At 52.6% G+C, this 15,873-nt stretch overlaps 8 protein-coding genes across 8 annotated transcripts; 4 read left to right on the top strand and 4 right to left on the bottom strand.

Annotated features, from left to right (window-relative positions):
* Positions 1-390: 390 nt before the first annotated feature.
* RRG9 (Required for respiratory growth protein 9 mitochondrial) lies at positions 391-1,155 on the bottom strand (the record flags this gene model as incomplete). The annotated part of the gene is made up of 1 exon (XM_049384655.1): positions 391-1,155. The coding sequence occupies one exon, from the start codon at positions 1,153-1,155 to the stop codon at positions 391-393; it is 765 nt and encodes a 254-aa protein (XP_049248011.1).
* A 2,398-nt stretch (positions 1,156-3,553) lies between these two features.
* On the top strand, positions 3,554-5,049 carry J4E84_002027 (uncharacterized protein; the record flags this gene model as incomplete). The annotated part of the gene is made up of 2 exons (XM_049384656.1): positions 3,554-3,600; positions 3,651-5,049. 2 exons carry the CDS (start codon positions 3,554-3,556, stop codon positions 5,047-5,049), a joined length of 1,446 nt encoding a protein of 481 aa, XP_049248012.1.
* Positions 5,050-5,438: 389 nt separating this feature from the next.
* J4E84_002028 (uncharacterized protein) lies at positions 5,439-5,887 on the top strand (the record flags this gene model as incomplete). Its single annotated transcript, XM_049384657.1, has 2 exons — positions 5,439-5,443; positions 5,470-5,887. 2 exons carry the CDS (start codon positions 5,439-5,441, stop codon positions 5,885-5,887), a joined length of 423 nt encoding a protein of 140 aa, XP_049248013.1.
* A 137-nt stretch (positions 5,888-6,024) lies between these two features.
* J4E84_002029 (uncharacterized protein) lies at positions 6,025-7,127 on the bottom strand (the record flags this gene model as incomplete). Its single annotated transcript, XM_049384658.1, has 3 exons — positions 6,025-6,559; positions 6,728-6,825; positions 6,885-7,127. 3 exons carry the CDS (start codon positions 7,125-7,127, stop codon positions 6,025-6,027), a joined length of 876 nt encoding a protein of 291 aa, XP_049248014.1.
* An 885-nt stretch (positions 7,128-8,012) lies between these two features.
* J4E84_002030 (uncharacterized protein) lies at positions 8,013-8,728 on the top strand (the record flags this gene model as incomplete). Its single annotated transcript, XM_049384659.1, has 4 exons — positions 8,013-8,028; positions 8,290-8,321; positions 8,392-8,550; positions 8,609-8,728. The coding sequence occupies 4 exons, from the start codon at positions 8,013-8,015 to the stop codon at positions 8,726-8,728; spliced, it is 327 nt and encodes a 108-aa protein (XP_049248015.1).
* A 1,115-nt stretch (positions 8,729-9,843) lies between these two features.
* Positions 9,844-11,383, top strand: J4E84_002031 (uncharacterized protein; the record flags this gene model as incomplete). Its single annotated transcript, XM_049384660.1, has 5 exons — positions 9,844-9,885; positions 9,934-9,958; positions 10,008-10,204; positions 10,253-11,262; positions 11,320-11,383. The coding sequence occupies 5 exons, from the start codon at positions 9,844-9,846 to the stop codon at positions 11,381-11,383; spliced, it is 1,338 nt and encodes a 445-aa protein (XP_049248016.1).
* A 654-nt stretch (positions 11,384-12,037) lies between these two features.
* J4E84_002032 (uncharacterized protein) lies at positions 12,038-12,819 on the bottom strand (the record flags this gene model as incomplete). Its single annotated transcript, XM_049384661.1, has 2 exons — positions 12,038-12,259; positions 12,325-12,819. The coding sequence occupies 2 exons, from the start codon at positions 12,817-12,819 to the stop codon at positions 12,038-12,040; spliced, it is 717 nt and encodes a 238-aa protein (XP_049248017.1).
* Positions 12,820-13,407: 588 nt separating this feature from the next.
* On the bottom strand, positions 13,408-14,899 carry J4E84_002033 (uncharacterized protein; the record flags this gene model as incomplete). The annotated part of the gene is made up of 3 exons (XM_049384662.1): positions 13,408-14,031; positions 14,078-14,664; positions 14,716-14,899. 3 exons carry the CDS (start codon positions 14,897-14,899, stop codon positions 13,408-13,410), a joined length of 1,395 nt encoding a protein of 464 aa, XP_049248018.1.
* Between the last annotated feature and the right edge of the window lie 974 nt (positions 14,900-15,873).

The raw sequence follows: 15,873 nt of genomic DNA on the forward strand, positions 1-15,873 counted from the left end.
GTTAGCATCCGGATGCCCTTCCCCGCGCAAAGAAGAGAGCCACCGACGCTGTGCTGGGCCGCCATAGGCAGGCGGGATTCGTGTTGAATCCATGATATCGTGGAAGCGTAGTACCAGATTGAAGCAATGGAAAATGGGTTCCGGGCTGATGGTAGCTTCGACACCACCTCATAGGACGATCCAAATCGAGTTATTTGCCAGAATGCATTATGATGCTGAACACAACGTTAGGTTCTATGCGCAATGCTCTTGTTGTTATTAGACATGCAGCGCCATCTGTGAACAAAGCTGTATCAACGATCGAGAAGTAGATGTAGCATTTTGCACCTCTGTGCCTGGGCGCGAACACCCTGCTACAGGAATCCCGTCCAGACCTACCACATACCATGATTACAATCTCTCGAAAAGTGGCACGCGACTAGTCGTCTGTTTCGACCTTCCAGACTTGCCCACCGTCGGTATAAGCTCCTCGTCCGGAACATAGTCCTTAAAGTCGTCGTGGACGCTGTCCCTAACGTCCACCTGGTTCCGATCTCTTGACTTCCACCTGGGCGCCTCCCCATTCTCAGCCCGACCAACGCCCATCTCTCTCCACTTCTTAGGCGGCTTAACACCCATCTCTACCAGATTTGACCATATCCTCTCTCCGCGCTTATTCCATCTCTCCATCCTGGCCTCGTATTCTGCGTCGGAGGGTTGCCACTTGCTCTTCAGTATGCGGCGAATGGCTTCGGGCGAGACCTTGAAGTGTTGCGCGAGAACGGGTGTGGTGAATTTATCGGGTTGTGTGCTGTGTAGATGCCGTATGCCTTCCATGGTATCGGGCGACAACTTCTTGCGCGGGCTCCATGCCTCGCCTCCCAGCTTCTCTTTCAGCGCTTCCTTTTGTACAGCCCAAGCCGGACGCTCGCGCCTTCTCTCCTGACCGAACTCTCTCGTGAGAGCATCTTCTATCTCGGCTTGTTTCGGTTCCGCTGTTTGTGGTTCGGCGGTGGGTATTATAGGCCCTACTTTGCGTAGTCGGCGCGCATCGGTCGAGAACCGCGATTGTTGCGGACGGAGTAGCGGTCGTCGAGCAGCGAGGATTTGCTCGGTGTTTACGAAAGAGCGGATGAACAGGGTCAGCGTCGTTCTGGCGCAATTGTGGCAACTCATGGTTGTTGGTGTTTGAGTATCGATAGTGCTTTCCTTCCGAAGTTCCTTAGCCTATCGCACGGACCTTCACCTCTTGCCACAGGCGGGCGACTAACATGCACTCTAACACTAATTACACAGTCATAGACTTGAATGCGGTACATTTCAGTACGTCAAGGCGACGATACTACCGGATTAAAGGTTTCTTCGTCTTTTTTTCCGACCGAAAATCCGCCCACGTCGCCGCTACTCCCGGAGCAGGAGCCTCATTTCATCGCATGACAACACCCTCAGGGCTCATACCCAATATCTTTGGGAAGTCGGAAAGGGATACGAACATTGCTGCTTGGCAATGATAGCAGTGCGTGCAAGATCTCATGCAACAATCACGATGATCTCTTCCCTTTGTATCTTCGGTCCTTCCTTGCCTGACGCATTATACGAACAGCCTGAGCCTGTCTTTCATTCCTCTTACTCATGAAGCCCACCGCTCTACTATCCTCTGTTAATCTTGACATCCCTGGAGCCACTACTTCTTCAAGCAAATTTGAGCCTCTCCTGGATCCCGTGAACCGAACAACAGCCCCGTCGGTGTACTGCTTCGGCCCCCAAAGCCAAGACAACACCTCGCTTCCTGCGACCAGCTCTCGTCAATTCGAACCGTTTTCAGCTTCACCCCATGTACAGACAAGATTGAAAAATTCTCCGCAGACATACCGAGCGGCTGCTGAACAAGTGACGGTTGCTGTCACAAGGCTGCAAACTGCGGCTGACTCGAATGGCTTTTTCCATTGGCCGGAAATTACTCCCAAGCAACGGAAGGCTTTCGGTAATGTGAACGGTGTGCGACAACGTCCTTGACTTCATCCCTAAATGTAGAACGTTGTGCAGGTCGCGGTGCGCCTTCGGTGAAAGTCGTGCTATTGAGGGATGGCAATTCGGCGACCATCTCATACAGCATATCATAAAGAGCACCATGGCAGTTCAAATATGTGCTTACTTCCTCCCATTGTCTAGCAGTCATCTCCAAATCATCCTATCCTGAGCTTTTACCGTTCTTCTTCGGCAACAAACAGTCGAGCTTTCCCAAGATGACTAGACGACACCGCCAACTCTTCACCATGGCACTCATCGGAGCCTATCTTACATCCGCAGCAGAAGCATTCCCGACCGACCTTCACATGTCGAGCCCCGAGCCACGCGACCTCGTAACCACAGACGCAAAGAACCTCAGAGAGCACATCGAAGTTTACGGCATACCGTATGGAGTCCTCGGCGCAGTGTTCCATGGCCTAACCTTCTACGTGATCCTCTGTCACTTCTTCGGCAGAAGACCTTTGCTCCCGTGGATGGCTTTGGAGAAAGAACGCTGGAATATCGCGGTGGTCACAATCTCATCGCTCATCTCGACCATCCTTTCTGGCGTTACGATGGCTCGCACAAAGGGCTCCCGTCCCCTACATACTCGCGGGAATGCAAATCGTCCTCCATGCTCTGATAGATATCATTCACACATATCGCCTGTGCGTTGGACATCCTGGTTGGAGTAATTCGACATCCTTTTGGGGGATCCCTCTCATAGTGGTGTCGTGCTTCTCCATATATGCCTTTTACGAGTTTCCCTATAAGTTGCGCTGATTTCATCCATGTGCAAGGTAGACTGACACCCACTCCACAGTCGAAGAAGGCGATGGCGATGTCGGAAGCCTTTTCGGTACTGCCATCTTTATTGTTCTACTTGTGTGGGTTGGCTTGACTGGATTGAAAACCTTGGTCGGCATCTTAATATGCATTATGTCCAAGTTCAAGAATTGTGCGACATTTGGTGTTGCGGCGGTCCTGCTCAGCTGCGGGCTCTTCTGGTTCGGTGATTTCGGCATGGCCATCGTGAGCAGGAGTACGCTGGGGACGCCGTCAAAGCAAGTCGCGGCACTGTATTACACGTATTGGGTTGTGGAGAGGCTCCCGCTATTCACGTTCTAAGATGCATGTCGGCGGCACGGTGGCTATCACAAATAACGTACTTGTAGCATTCGTTGGTATGAAGGGTGCGTTCTCTTTAACCTAGCACTAGGTGTGACGCTACATCGGAACCGGCTCGCTCTTGCGGCTTCGAAATCTGTTCCGCACTAGCACGCGACGGAGTGGTGACATCAACGAACATGCGTCAGTGCCTCCTGCATCTTCACGCTATCTCGACAGCGAACTCTTCCGTGGCAGTTTCCTTGCAAGATCGATCGCGGGGCGATCGCGGCAAAAATGGAAGTGGATCCCCTCATACCCATGCGCGCTAGGGCCTCGGTATCATATGACGGACCATCTTCGCCGTACATCGTGTAATGATTATCTCTTGTCGAATATCTGAGTGTTTAACGGTATCGACGTCGTTCATCTGCGTTTCGCTCTCATTTATTTGAATATGGCTATGCCAAATATGTTCCAGAGGCGAACAGCCAACACTAAAGAGTACGTCCAGAAGCGGAAGACAATGGATGGCGTACACTAACCGCTATCAGCTGCTGGGGATACCGATTCGAATGGACGCCTGAACATCTTACACCGGAGCAAATGAAGCCTATGAAGTTTTCGTACGATGTTTTAGCAGAGGAATGTCTTGATCGTTTGAACGCCATCTCGCCACCGCACAAGGGTGCTCTGCCAAGGAACGATAGCAACCGCGCCGCGCTATCATCAGTTCCGGGCACCGAAGAAGAGAAGAAAGAGCCATTGCCAGTACCCAAGAGGGACCTTTACGCCTTGCTAGAAGAAAATCACAACTCTGATCCTAAGCTTGCGGAACTGTGGCGCGAGGTGCACACCGTACCGGATTGGGTGGATTGGGACCAGATCGCAAGAGGACAGGATGTGTTCTATCGATATGGCGGACCCGCCTTGACTGGTCTCACTTTCCAGTCACTCTTAGGTGGCATGGGCGCTGCGCGAGTGGTGGAGACATTAGCGAGAACTGGAGGCTTCAGCACAAAGGTAGCAAGAGGCAGACTCTTTGAAACTACACAGCACATCCTCCAGTGTACGCGAACACTGGATGGACTTAAACCAGGTGGAGAAGGTTTCGCCTCATCGATACGCGTCCGCTTCCTACACGCCGCGGTCCGGCAGCGCATCATGAAACTCGCAAAAGAACGCCCAAGCTACTTTAACGTGGAAGAATGGGGAATACCAATTAATGACCTGGACCAAATCGCAACAATCGGGACCTTCTCTTCAACTCTGATCTACCTCAGCTTCCCCCGCCAAGGCATCTTCCTCCGTAAACAAGAAATTGACGACTACCTAGCCTTATGGCGCTACATCGGCTACTTGATGGGCACACCCGACGAATGGCTATCCACCCCAACCAAGGCCAAAGTCATCATGGAATCGCTTCTCTACCACGAAGTCGACCCCTCCGAAATGTCCAAAACAATGGCCAACAACATCATTTATGCGCTCAAAGAAGAGCCCCCAACTTTCTCGTCCGCAGATATGCTAACCGCCAGCGCCCGCTGGCTAAATGGCAACGCACTCTGCGACCGCCTCGGCCTAAAACGCGTTTCCGCATACTACTGGTCCCTCATGGCAGGCCAATGTCTCTTCTTCATCTTCTACTGCTACACATACCGCCTGTTTCCCAATGCAGATCGCAGGAGGATCGACCGCGCGAAAGAGATTTTCTGGACGTTGATAGTGAAGGCTAAGTGGGGTTTGGCGGGGACGGAGACGTCGTTTGACTTCAAGTACGTGCCGCAGTATGATACGTTGACGCATTTGGGGAATATTGGGGAGAGGAAGAAGGTGGCTTTGAGCAATGAGATGAGGAATTTGAAAGCGTTGGGGATTGGAGTGGGGGTTTTGGCGGTGGGGACGTTGGTTGCGGTTAAGATTGCGGTGCGCGTTGTTGGGAGATTGTGGTAGATGTTATTGTAGAGGGATTGTATGATATTGATATTATGGGTTAAGGGCTCTGTTATTAGACTCGAGGTTCGACGAATATACCCAGGTGAAGGTACCGGTTACTTCCACCCTGTCTCACCCCTTCGTTCAGCTTTACTACAGTAAGAGACTCGCTCACCCTTACGTTGTTGCGTAGAGTCACCGTCGTTGTACACACACAGACAGCCTCCACTGACCATAGCCTCATCAAATATAAGTTCGCGTCCTCGCTTCCATCTTCTGTCCTTACCAACCTCGATCGCAATAACAACACAACTTCCTTGTGAGTTCACACTTGGCAGACTATAACACATAACGACAGCCCATCACCAGAATGGCAAAGCGCAAGTGTCATCGAAACCCAGAACAAGATGGTGTATGCGGCTGTCCTTCGTTCTGGAGGTATCTGACAGCCAAACCCACACCCGACAACAAAACTGTGTCTTCTCCAACTTCGACATCTCCGTCCGCACCTCTCGTCATCATCGAGAGTGAGCGTGACGAAGACAAAGACTTGCACCACCGGAAGCGACAGAAACGCGAAGACAGTGTAGTCACCCAGACTAGTGTGATTGGCCTCTCAGCATCAGAGTCTCAGGCGTACATGGCGAGCAAGTATGTGGCCGGAGAGTCCGATAGGAAGATACAACATGTCATGGAGGCGGCACGGCGCGCGCAGAAGTTCCGCCGGGTGGAGAAGGAAAAGGCGAAACCAATCAGACCGGTGCGGATTCTAGTCGACTATGTTTTACCTGCTGGTTCTGAGAGGCTGGATTGGGACACGGACGAAGTTCGTCGGATGGTCGGCGAGATTGCTTGACAGGGGCTGTGGTGTATGGAATTGGGCCACGGCGACGGGCATGGAGGATTCATCCGAAGGGAACGGTAGCAAAGGTCATGAAACAACAATGCATATACATTCTAGTATGTGGGTATAGGTACTGCCTAGCGGAGATTTTACGAAGAGTATGCAAGGATATGAGAGTCGTAAGCGTTACAGATATCTTCAGCTGTCACCAGATGTACGGCTAGGTCAATGTTAGTGATTGGTCCGCGAGTGAGGTGTAAGATACTGACCTTATTCTCATAAGTCCAGAATGTGCCGCTGTGCTGTATGCCTTTGCTCTTGATCACTTCGATCATCTTCATCACTGACTCCTCTGGTGTGATTATGCCCTGGACTTCCCACGGTAGCTGAACGTTTGCCATGTCCGTTGCGACTTCTCCCGGGTGCATGCACAAGATGATGGTATCATCGTCTTTTCTCTTCAACTCAGCGGCCATGTGCCTTACTGCCATGTTGAGTGCAGCTTTTGATGCAGCATATGCAGCGAACCCGTCCTCCATCTCCCGGAAGTTACCTTGCGAGCCCGAGTCACTGGACATGAAGACGATGGTGCCAATTGGTATGTTTGTTTTCAGCAACTTTTGCGCTGTGATGATGGGCCCAATGGTGTTGGTATGCAAATGGAAGGCAAACTCGTCGAAAGACCTAGAAAATGTTAATTTCCAGTACTTCAGCCACTTCAGATTGATTGTCGTTTATTGGAAATGCACGCTTTAGCCATAACCAGCAAGGCGTAACGGCAACGGTAATGGGAGACTCACAGCTCAGTGGCCCTCTACATCGGTTAGTGCGGCTCCCTTGCATGCTGTGGACAATGTCGGACTTACGTTTGGGTATCTTAGCACTCCTGCGTTTAATACGACGTAGTCTATCTTCAGGTTCGGTATCATGGCCAGTTGCGCAACGAATTTCTGCGGATGGCCAGTTAGTTTCCCTCTGGAATGACAACGCCATCGTCAACAGCACACACCTCTATGCTTTGCTCTGACAATATGTCGCATGTGTACATTTGGCATCGGCCATGATCGCTCCCCGCTTGTCCCCACAGACCGCTGGCATGACCGGCCCAAGGCTCCCGCACAGTAGCGATGATGCGCTCATTCTTAGTTAACAGCTGTCTGACAAACTCTAGCCCTATGCCTCTGCTGGCGCCGAGTATCAGCCATGTGGTAAAGTCCTCATCGGCGTATAGAATGCCCGGAATCTGGTCCATCCGGTCGGTCGAGGTGTGGCGGGGCACGATGATGTCAACCGTTGAGCTGGGGCTGAAGTGCGACTGACCAACACTAGAAGGCTGTTGGCAAAGAGGGCAGAATAGTGTCGATCCTGGCCGGTGCTTGAAATAGTAATGTGCTGCTGTGCAGATAACAGAGAACGTTATTCATGACCCTGGCCCGTCATGTTAGGGAACCAGGTGCGTGGAGGTGCGCGGGTTAGTGGGCATGTCACATCGATTTGCGGACCCTTGTACAGGCTTCACATATCGAATTCGGGCCAGAGAAAGCAGGGAAGAAGCGTCCTGCAGGGCAACCAAATAGGCCAGACGCTGCTTATTCTACCACCGGGGGAAAGAACAGCGAAATTCTTCACGATGATTGACGGCAGCACGATTGCTAAAAAGACTCGCAGCAGCCAGCGCAGCACTTGGTGACGGCATCATCCCACAAGCTTCATGCGAGATTGCCGAGTAAGTTGCGAGATAGTCTGAATCGCAATTGACGGCGTGGCGTGAAAGTACTCCGAGTAGCGACGGCAAGTTGGCTGAGGAACAGAGACCTGATGCGGCGAGTGCACCGCCATTTGATCGCGATTCCTGTTTGCCATCCCGGACCGGTTCCACCCGAGCACTTTTTGCTACTGAGTTATACCTGTCGCCTGATTGGCCAGTCCCGTGACCCGTGCTCGCGTCAGGGCCCTGGGCCCGTCATTTCGTCGCGGCTAACGGCAAGATTCTTAAAACTCTCTCAAGCCTCTCAACTCCTACTTGGCCATCTTTTCTCTCTCACAGCCTCTCAGTCACGACCAAAGTTACATTAACTTTCACCACTCCACCTCCACCAACACTTCATCTTACCCCAACCACCACCACATCTTCAAAATGGGTTTCGAGCAGGGTACGTTTCCTTGACACCGGTTAGACGTCATCGGCCGTCTGTCACTTTGTCGACCATCGTCTGCTACCCATTGAGCCTGCGCGCATACCGATATCCGACTCCTATGAGGGATCAATTATTTCCGGTGTACCGACCGAATAATTGACAACTCGAGAAGCGGTGAGCGCAAGGTGGCAGCTTTGCGACAAAGGGCGGACGGTGGCGGATTGTTTGGCTGGGCAACAAAATTTTGTCACTACATACAACTAACACATTCCACAGGCGATGCTAAGAAGGGTGCCAACCTCTTCAAGGTACGAACACACCGAACTGGCCTCAGCGCCATCGTCCACGCCTCCCGAACGTAGTCTAACGAATCTCCAGACCCGCTGCGCTCAGTGCCACACCCTGAAGGAGGGCGAGGGCAACAAGATTGGCCCCAACCTACACGGTCTCTTCGGCCGCAAGTCCGGTCAGGTTGAGGGTTTCTCATACACCGACGCCAACAAGCAGAAGGGTGTCGAGTGGGGCAACGAGACTCTCGTACGTTATACCCCAAGAAGACGCTTTCGTTGTGGGCATGCATGCTGACGAAGCACAGTTCGAGTACCTCGAGAACCCCAAGAAGTACATTCCCGGAACCAAGATGGCTTTCGGTGGTCTCAAGAAGCCCAAGGACCGCAACGACTTGATCACCTTCCTCCAGAACGAGACCAAATAAGCGTATCACCTCTCGAACGTTTATACCATCCTATCGACACGCCATGACCTTTCTATAATACCTTTTCGACCCAAAAACTGTTTGGATTGTACCATCATCGATGATAGACGAACGACGGAGGCGGTGAGCGCAGTTAGACCGCAATGCCCCTTCATGTAGATTATGTTAGGTGTATCATTTCAAGGCGCTTTTCGACTTTGGTGCGGCATAGAGCCTGTTTGGACTTAGTTGCACTTTCGGAATACCAAATCTCCTCTACCGATCATTCAACACACTCATCACCTTCTGTGAACAAGTCGCAAACATCGTGCAGCCCCTAGTGATTCATTTCGATTTACTTCCAGAGACGGCAGAATTGGTCAAAGCATCGGTTTCGTATCTCCGACTACAGACATGCAGCTGATGATGAGCCAATTGCATACATCGCAAATTTTCTGACACGTTGAGCGGCATTTCCACAAAATGTACAGACTAGAAGAATAGTCTAGTGCTAGCCTCTAGGGAGCGACTCACGCGAGCAGCGAGCACCTTGCATCCTCGGACCTGAGGAACATGCAGCCAGGAACATGCGCTCTACCGGTGCTTTCTCCGACAGCTAACCGAGGATGGTGTGGCTGGAGCTCATGGATGCTTGCGGAAGACTTGCAATGTCAACACGTCGTTTCGCTAGACAGCATGGGTAATAAAAGCAATGGGGACTCAAAAAAGTAGACACATTGTGTCTCGTCAACTGCGGGATGTCAGTAATTCAAGCGTGAGGCTTCGTGGCGCCTTTTCCGCATCATCTCCACGTGAAAGCAGGTCAAGTGTGGGGGAAGCGCAGGTGCTCGTCGCAGTGGTGTCATCGCCGGAAGACTCCGTGTACATCAGCCATCTAGTCTGTCATAGGGCACACGAGCACATGTGTCTCTCTTCCACTTCACTCTTCTCTTTCTCAAATCGCTCCCCAGCATCCAGACGCGCCGTTACCTCGGCCTGTAGCAGCGAGACCAATTAGCGTCATAGTGGGGCGGGAACTGTGCTTCGGGTAGCTCGACAGTGAACACCACCATCACCAGCACCACTTTGGCGAATACGCAGCGACAAAGGCCGTTTCGGCCTGTACAATTGGCATCATGTCGTGGAAACGGAGCGAGAGGCTGATGGACACCATCAAGGTGGGCGAGCCTGTCGCACAGTCGCGGTTGTAGCTAACATTCGGATAGCACTACAGCAACTTTCCAGCAACCGGTATGCAACACGCATGGTCACTTACAGTATTCGTCTGACATCCCACCAGGTGTCTCCTTACGGCAAATGGTGCAATTTGGAGAGAAGCCATCTACGGGAACCCTCTTCCGCGCGTCACAATTCCTTTCTGAGGAACTGCCCATACGGTTAGCCCACCGAGTGGAAGAGCTCAACGAACTCCCAGATGGCCTCAATGAGATGCCGTCGATTCAAAGAGTGCGCGACTGGTATGCGCAGTCATTCGAAGTGTGTATTGCTAAGGTTCTCGCTGGAGCGCGTTGACTCATCTGACAGGAACTCGTCGAACTGCCCCGGCCGACCCTCTCGAGCGAGGTCAAGGAGCGACTCCTCAAACCAGCGAAGAAAGCCGGCGACAAGAACCTGATGAGCAAGCCGACGCAGAACCCCAGCATCAAAACAGGACAATACCGTTCCGCGCCGACGACGAACGGTAACGGCAATGGCAACGGAAACGGCGGCACAATCACAAAAGAAGTGAAAGGCGCGAGCCGGAGATACTATGCCGCCGCAGATGACGGACAGGAGTGGCCGCCAGAGCTGGGCGCATACAACACAAAGTTCGCAGACACATTGGAGAAGATCAAGAGGCGGCACGACAGCGTCGTTACGACGGTCGCACAAGGCATTCTCGAATGGAAGCGCAAGAGGCAAAGGATGCAGATCGACCACAACATCCAAGCCTTCCTCGACCGTTTCTACATGTCGCGTATCGGTATCCGTATGCTCATCGGCCAGCACATCGCCCTCACAGACCAACGCTCGCGAAACGATCCCAACTACGTCGGTATAATCTGCACAAAGACCAATGTCCAAGAACTGGCCCAGGAGGCTATTGAGAATGCGCGCTTCGTCTGCGAGGACCACTACGGACTATTCGACGCACCGAAGGTCCAGCTCGTATGCAACCCGGATATCAGCTTCATGTACGTGCCAGGACATTTGTCGCACATGTTGTTCGAGACTCTCAAGAACTCGCTGCGTGCTGTGGTGGAAAGACATGGACAGGATAAACAAGAGTTCCCTGTGACCAAGGTCATTGTTGCAGAGGGCAAGGAGGATATCACAATTAAGATTTCGGATGAAGGAGGCGGTATCCCCAGATCATCGATTCCGCTGGTATGGACTTACATGTACACGACCGTCGACCAAACACCGAGCCTGGACCCCGACTTCAACAAGAGTGATTTCAAAGCACCCATGGCTGGATTCGGTTACGGGTTACCCATATCAAGGCTATACGCACGCTACTTTGGAGGAGATTTGAAGTTGATTTCCATGGAAGGGTAAGCCTCCCCACTCACACCTCAAGACAATCTCGTCACTAACAACATCGGTTATAGATACGGCACAGATGTCTACCTCCACCTCAACCGCCTCTCCTCCTCCTCAGAACCTCTGCAATAGCAATTACCCGTCATGAGGGGCGGATGGACGTCGAGCGAACTCATCCGGTCATCCCGAGGAATGGCGCAAGGTAACGGTTCGCGAAAGTATAACCCTTTCCTGGCGAGCAAGGCAATGAAGCTCAAGCTGTCGGGTCAGGTTAGCAGGGAGATTAGTGAGAGGAGGCAGGTGGGCGATGCGGCAGATATGTTTGCTGATAAGGCTAGTGGCGAGGATGGTAAGCCTTGGTGGAGGAACGTCGGTATGGAGGAGGGTATGTGAGATGTACGATTTTCGGTTTGGCAGATATCGTTCGGAGCTGCGGTTGAAAGTTGGGGGGCAACAGATGGGCTTTGACATTGGCATTTTCCGCGACCTTTGGTGAAAAGGTGTCAATCGTTCTTTGGGTTCGGTCTGGCCTGGGCTGGCAAAGGCTTGGCCTTCAGCACGTAAGAAAGACACGGCGTTTGGCGAAGGCCATGTATGATCTTGGAACACAAATGAGAATGAGACGGAAGGGAGCAATAGTTACGCAACGCAAAATAGTAATGCTATACGTCTTGCCGTTGCAGATGTCCCTCATGTGAACAAAACAAAAAAACTGGGGTATAACGCGATCCGCCTTGAATCCAAAGTAACGCCAAAGAATCTCACCATGAACATGCGAGCTTCCGTTCAAGCAGTTCCTTGCCCCGAACTAACTCTCTTCCTCATCTTTGCAATATCCCTCTCCTTACCCTTTCCACTTCTCGCCGGACTTCCACTCCCAGCCATAACCTGCCCTTCTGCGGCTCCACTTCCAGTACCTTGTACCTCCCACTCGTCCTTCCAATCCGCATCCGGTTGTGAGAGACCGAGGACGATGTTACGGTAAAACGCGCGCGTTTGCGGTACACTCTGTATCCACCACGAATTAGCAACCGATCTCCTCTCCAACTTGTGTGAGCGTTGACGGGACATACCTCATTCCTCACCCCCGCAATCCACATGAGCATCTCCTCACTCTCTAGTATACTAACCGCCTCATCCCTCTTCTGCCTCTCCTCCCACGCCCTCCCCTGCGCTTCGCCAGAGAATGAATTCCAATTCTTGCCCCGTGCCTGTATACCCTTGCGTGTTTCCAGCGTGGCTTTACTGGGAGCCTCCGCCTTACCAGCACTACTACTTCCTCCTGTTTGTGGTGATTGCCCATGTAAACGGTGCGCGCTGTACCCACCGCTGCTGGAACCCGCACCGGTGAGTGTATCGTAGTCTAACAGCACGGGGGGGCCAGTGAACTGGGCGTTGAAGGCAGCTTCTGATTCGATTTCGTCGTTGGTGATGGGTGCGTGGCCGCCGGTAGCGTGAGTGAACGAAGGCTGGTGCGCGTGGTGCTGGTTGTGGCTGTTTATGATTTGTTGCGCTTCGGCGATGAACTGGAGGTTTACGCCGCCGGGGTTGGGGGGTGGCCATGTCATGATCGCATTGCTGGGGCTGGGCGAGAGCGACGGGATTCAAGGTGTTTACAGAATAGGTGTGCTGTTGGGATGCTGTGTATGTGCGATGCGGGAGGAGCTTGGGGTTTGGGTGGGGTTGCGATGATGGTCAATGTCCGCGGGGGAGGCTGAGATGGGAAGGTGGCAGCGACGAGGCACTACCATCATGCTTCCCAAGACTGGTAGTACGTGCTTGTTTGTTAGTGCTTTGTGTGCTGCTGCGTCGCAGCTTTTCGTGAATTCACAGCATATTGGTAGATTGAGAACCGTTCTGATATCGAATGGTTTTTGACATTGATATCTAGTAGCTACTGCTATGCTTAGAGACGTCGACTCCTTCCCATCTTGACCGTCGACCTTGGATATTGCCGTCTAGTGATGTGACCAAAACGCTGAAATGCCAATCTATGCCCAATGCTTAACACACGCGCCGTCCCTGGTAACCTTCTTTGTCCGTCTATAGTGCCGAGCCAGACTTGCACTGGCCTAGTTCGTTACGATTCTTCCAACATCCGCTCCCAGGGGAGCAGGCGCGCCGCAGATTTCCCCGGGAGCTGGATAGGAGTTAGGCTATGTGCCGCCATTTGCCTGCTGATGCTCAGCCTTGCTGCCCTTACCTCGCCAGGTGCTGACCGCCGGTATGTCGGCTTTCAATCTCTCTTCCTGTGTTGAGTACGCCTTGGGCGTCAATTTTATCAACGTGTGTAGCGGGACCTCCATCCACGGGCTCTGCTCTTGTGGTACGTTCATGAAGTATGCGTAGATACACCTCAGGATGGCCTGGTGTGTAACGATCAAGATGTTCTCGCTCCGCTCCAGCTCCATGATAATGGGCTCCAAACGAATGACAACATCGCGATATGACTCTCCACCCAAGTAACGGTAGTTGTATTTGTCCTCGTCGCGTTGCTTGAAGTCTTCGGGGAACTTCTGTTCGATTTGAGCGTATGTGAGACCGTCGCAGACGCCGGAGTCGAGTTCGTCGAGCGCTTTCCATTCCAACTTCTCGAATGTGAGGAATCGTGCGGTTTGGATCGTTCGCTTCAAGGTTGAGGTCCAGACAGTAAGTTTGCGACCGTCGCCGACCGATTTCGCAACCAGACCGGGTAGCGCATGCGCGTAAGCATCTCCTCGCTCTGACAGGTTTGCGTCGCCTCCAATTTGGCCCGTGAGGTTGTACTCGGATTCACCGTGCTGCCACGATTAGTTTTCATAGTATGGGTTTGCGACATATACTTACTCGCGATAACCAGATCGAGCGCGGCTTGATGTGGAGATTCATCAAGTAGTAGACGACCCTACTCTGGAGATAGTCCTGGATCTGGTTGATGATGACTTGCTTTCCCACATCGATGAGCTTGACATATGTAAGATCGCGCTCGTCCTCGTCTATGGTCTGGTACACCTTCTCGTAGTTCCGGATACGGTTGCGGAAATCCGCTGCAGCTTCCTCGGGGTCTTGACCGACATAGTCTGGAGATGTCGTCTTTACTTCCAATATGTTGCTCATAATGAGATCCTCGTCGTCGCACTTTGACTCAACGAATAGTGTCTCGATGTTCTCGGCAGCGCATCGCTCCTGTATCCACCTGCGCCGGCTCTTGGTCGAGTTTGTGGCGTCTAGTATCGCGATCAAGCCCCTGCCCTCAGAAAACCATTTGCACATGTCGTTAACAGCTGCTTCGGCGGCTGCTTTCCGGAGACGCTCTCCTTCTGGGTTGGAGGTATCGAAGAACTCGGCGGAGGGGTTTGGGGTCGCAGTACGACGATACTGGCCAACGTTGAACGTCTTGGATTTGATCGATAACCAATGGAGGTAGCGAACCACTGCGTTGCAACTCGTTAGTGTTTATACGAGACCGTACAGGAGAAACGTACCTTTCTGTGCAATCAAACTCTTGCCCCGCGCGGGCAAGCCTACCATGACGACGCATATCCGCGTGTCTTCGGCCTGTACACCAGCACCGTTAGTCTTTCTGCTTGGTCTTACGAAGTCGCCAGCAGGCACTGCGCGCATATTGGGCGCATAGAAGCCATTGGAGTCGGCATTGGAGTCGGTCATTGTATGCGGCAAGTACAGCTTCCTGAAGTCCAGTGACGATGCGACTGGCGAAGCGAAGTAAAAGTTATACGGATCGGAAATCTAGCCGAAGGTATTCCGAGATGCAGCGAGAATGCGGCTTTTAATCAACGATGTAGCAAGGGCAGATGCTAGGCGGTCAACAGAAGGCTGTGGAGTCGCACGGCTGAAGTCGTCTGTTAGGTGAAGCAATAAGTGTATGGACGTCGAGTGTCGTGTTGCAGGGTCGTCAGGTCGGCCCGGCAGTCAAGAAGCGAGAGGAGATGGATTGATTGACGATGATTCCCCCGCATTCGGTACGGCGTCCTTCTTTTCACAAGCCAGAGCAATAAGCGTTCGGATTGCGGCTCCAGGCTAGCGGGCGCGGTGGAGCAGATGTAACGGGTGATTCTCATTCGATAGCACGTGTGGCTGCAGTCCGATGTGTCCACATGTCCGGCAGTCGTGACAGCGCAAACAACGGTCATCGTTGGCGCCTGCCCATGCGCATTCCTTGGTGCTTGCCTACAGCAATGGGCACCGGCAGGACAGCTCCAAGACTCTCAGCCGTTGCCATGCTGCTACGAGCTCTCCGGGTCGTGTGCCACGATGCCGCCTGCTTCTGCGGTATGACGACAATGGCTCCAGCAGCATAGCTAGGGGGTCCAGAAACATGCCTGCCTAAAGCCGCCGATTGCCGGAAAGACGTGATGGATGGGAGCGAAATTTCTTTACATCGTCGTAGTCGCGCGCCAGTCGTCGTAAATCGGCAAAAAAACAATGGTGCATGCTGGAGATCCCAGCAAGGAAAAAAGACTACTTACAGTCGATATGGAGTAAGTCCGGTGATGCATCGTTGACATCAGTTATTGTACGCGTTGTGATGAGGGGCGTCACGTAAGCTTTCGTCGTGGCGGGGCAGTGGGCTGCCAGAGTATCGTGTACCTCGCGATCTGTCGCCTGGGCGTTGAAGGTTG

This window comes from Alternaria hordeiaustralica (genome assembly GCF_023758085.1).
Source record: "Alternaria hordeiaustralica strain BMP 2776 chromosome Unknown scaffold_2, whole genome shotgun sequence".
NCBI classification, from domain to species: domain Eukaryota; kingdom Fungi; phylum Ascomycota; class Dothideomycetes; order Pleosporales; family Pleosporaceae; genus Alternaria; species Alternaria hordeiaustralica.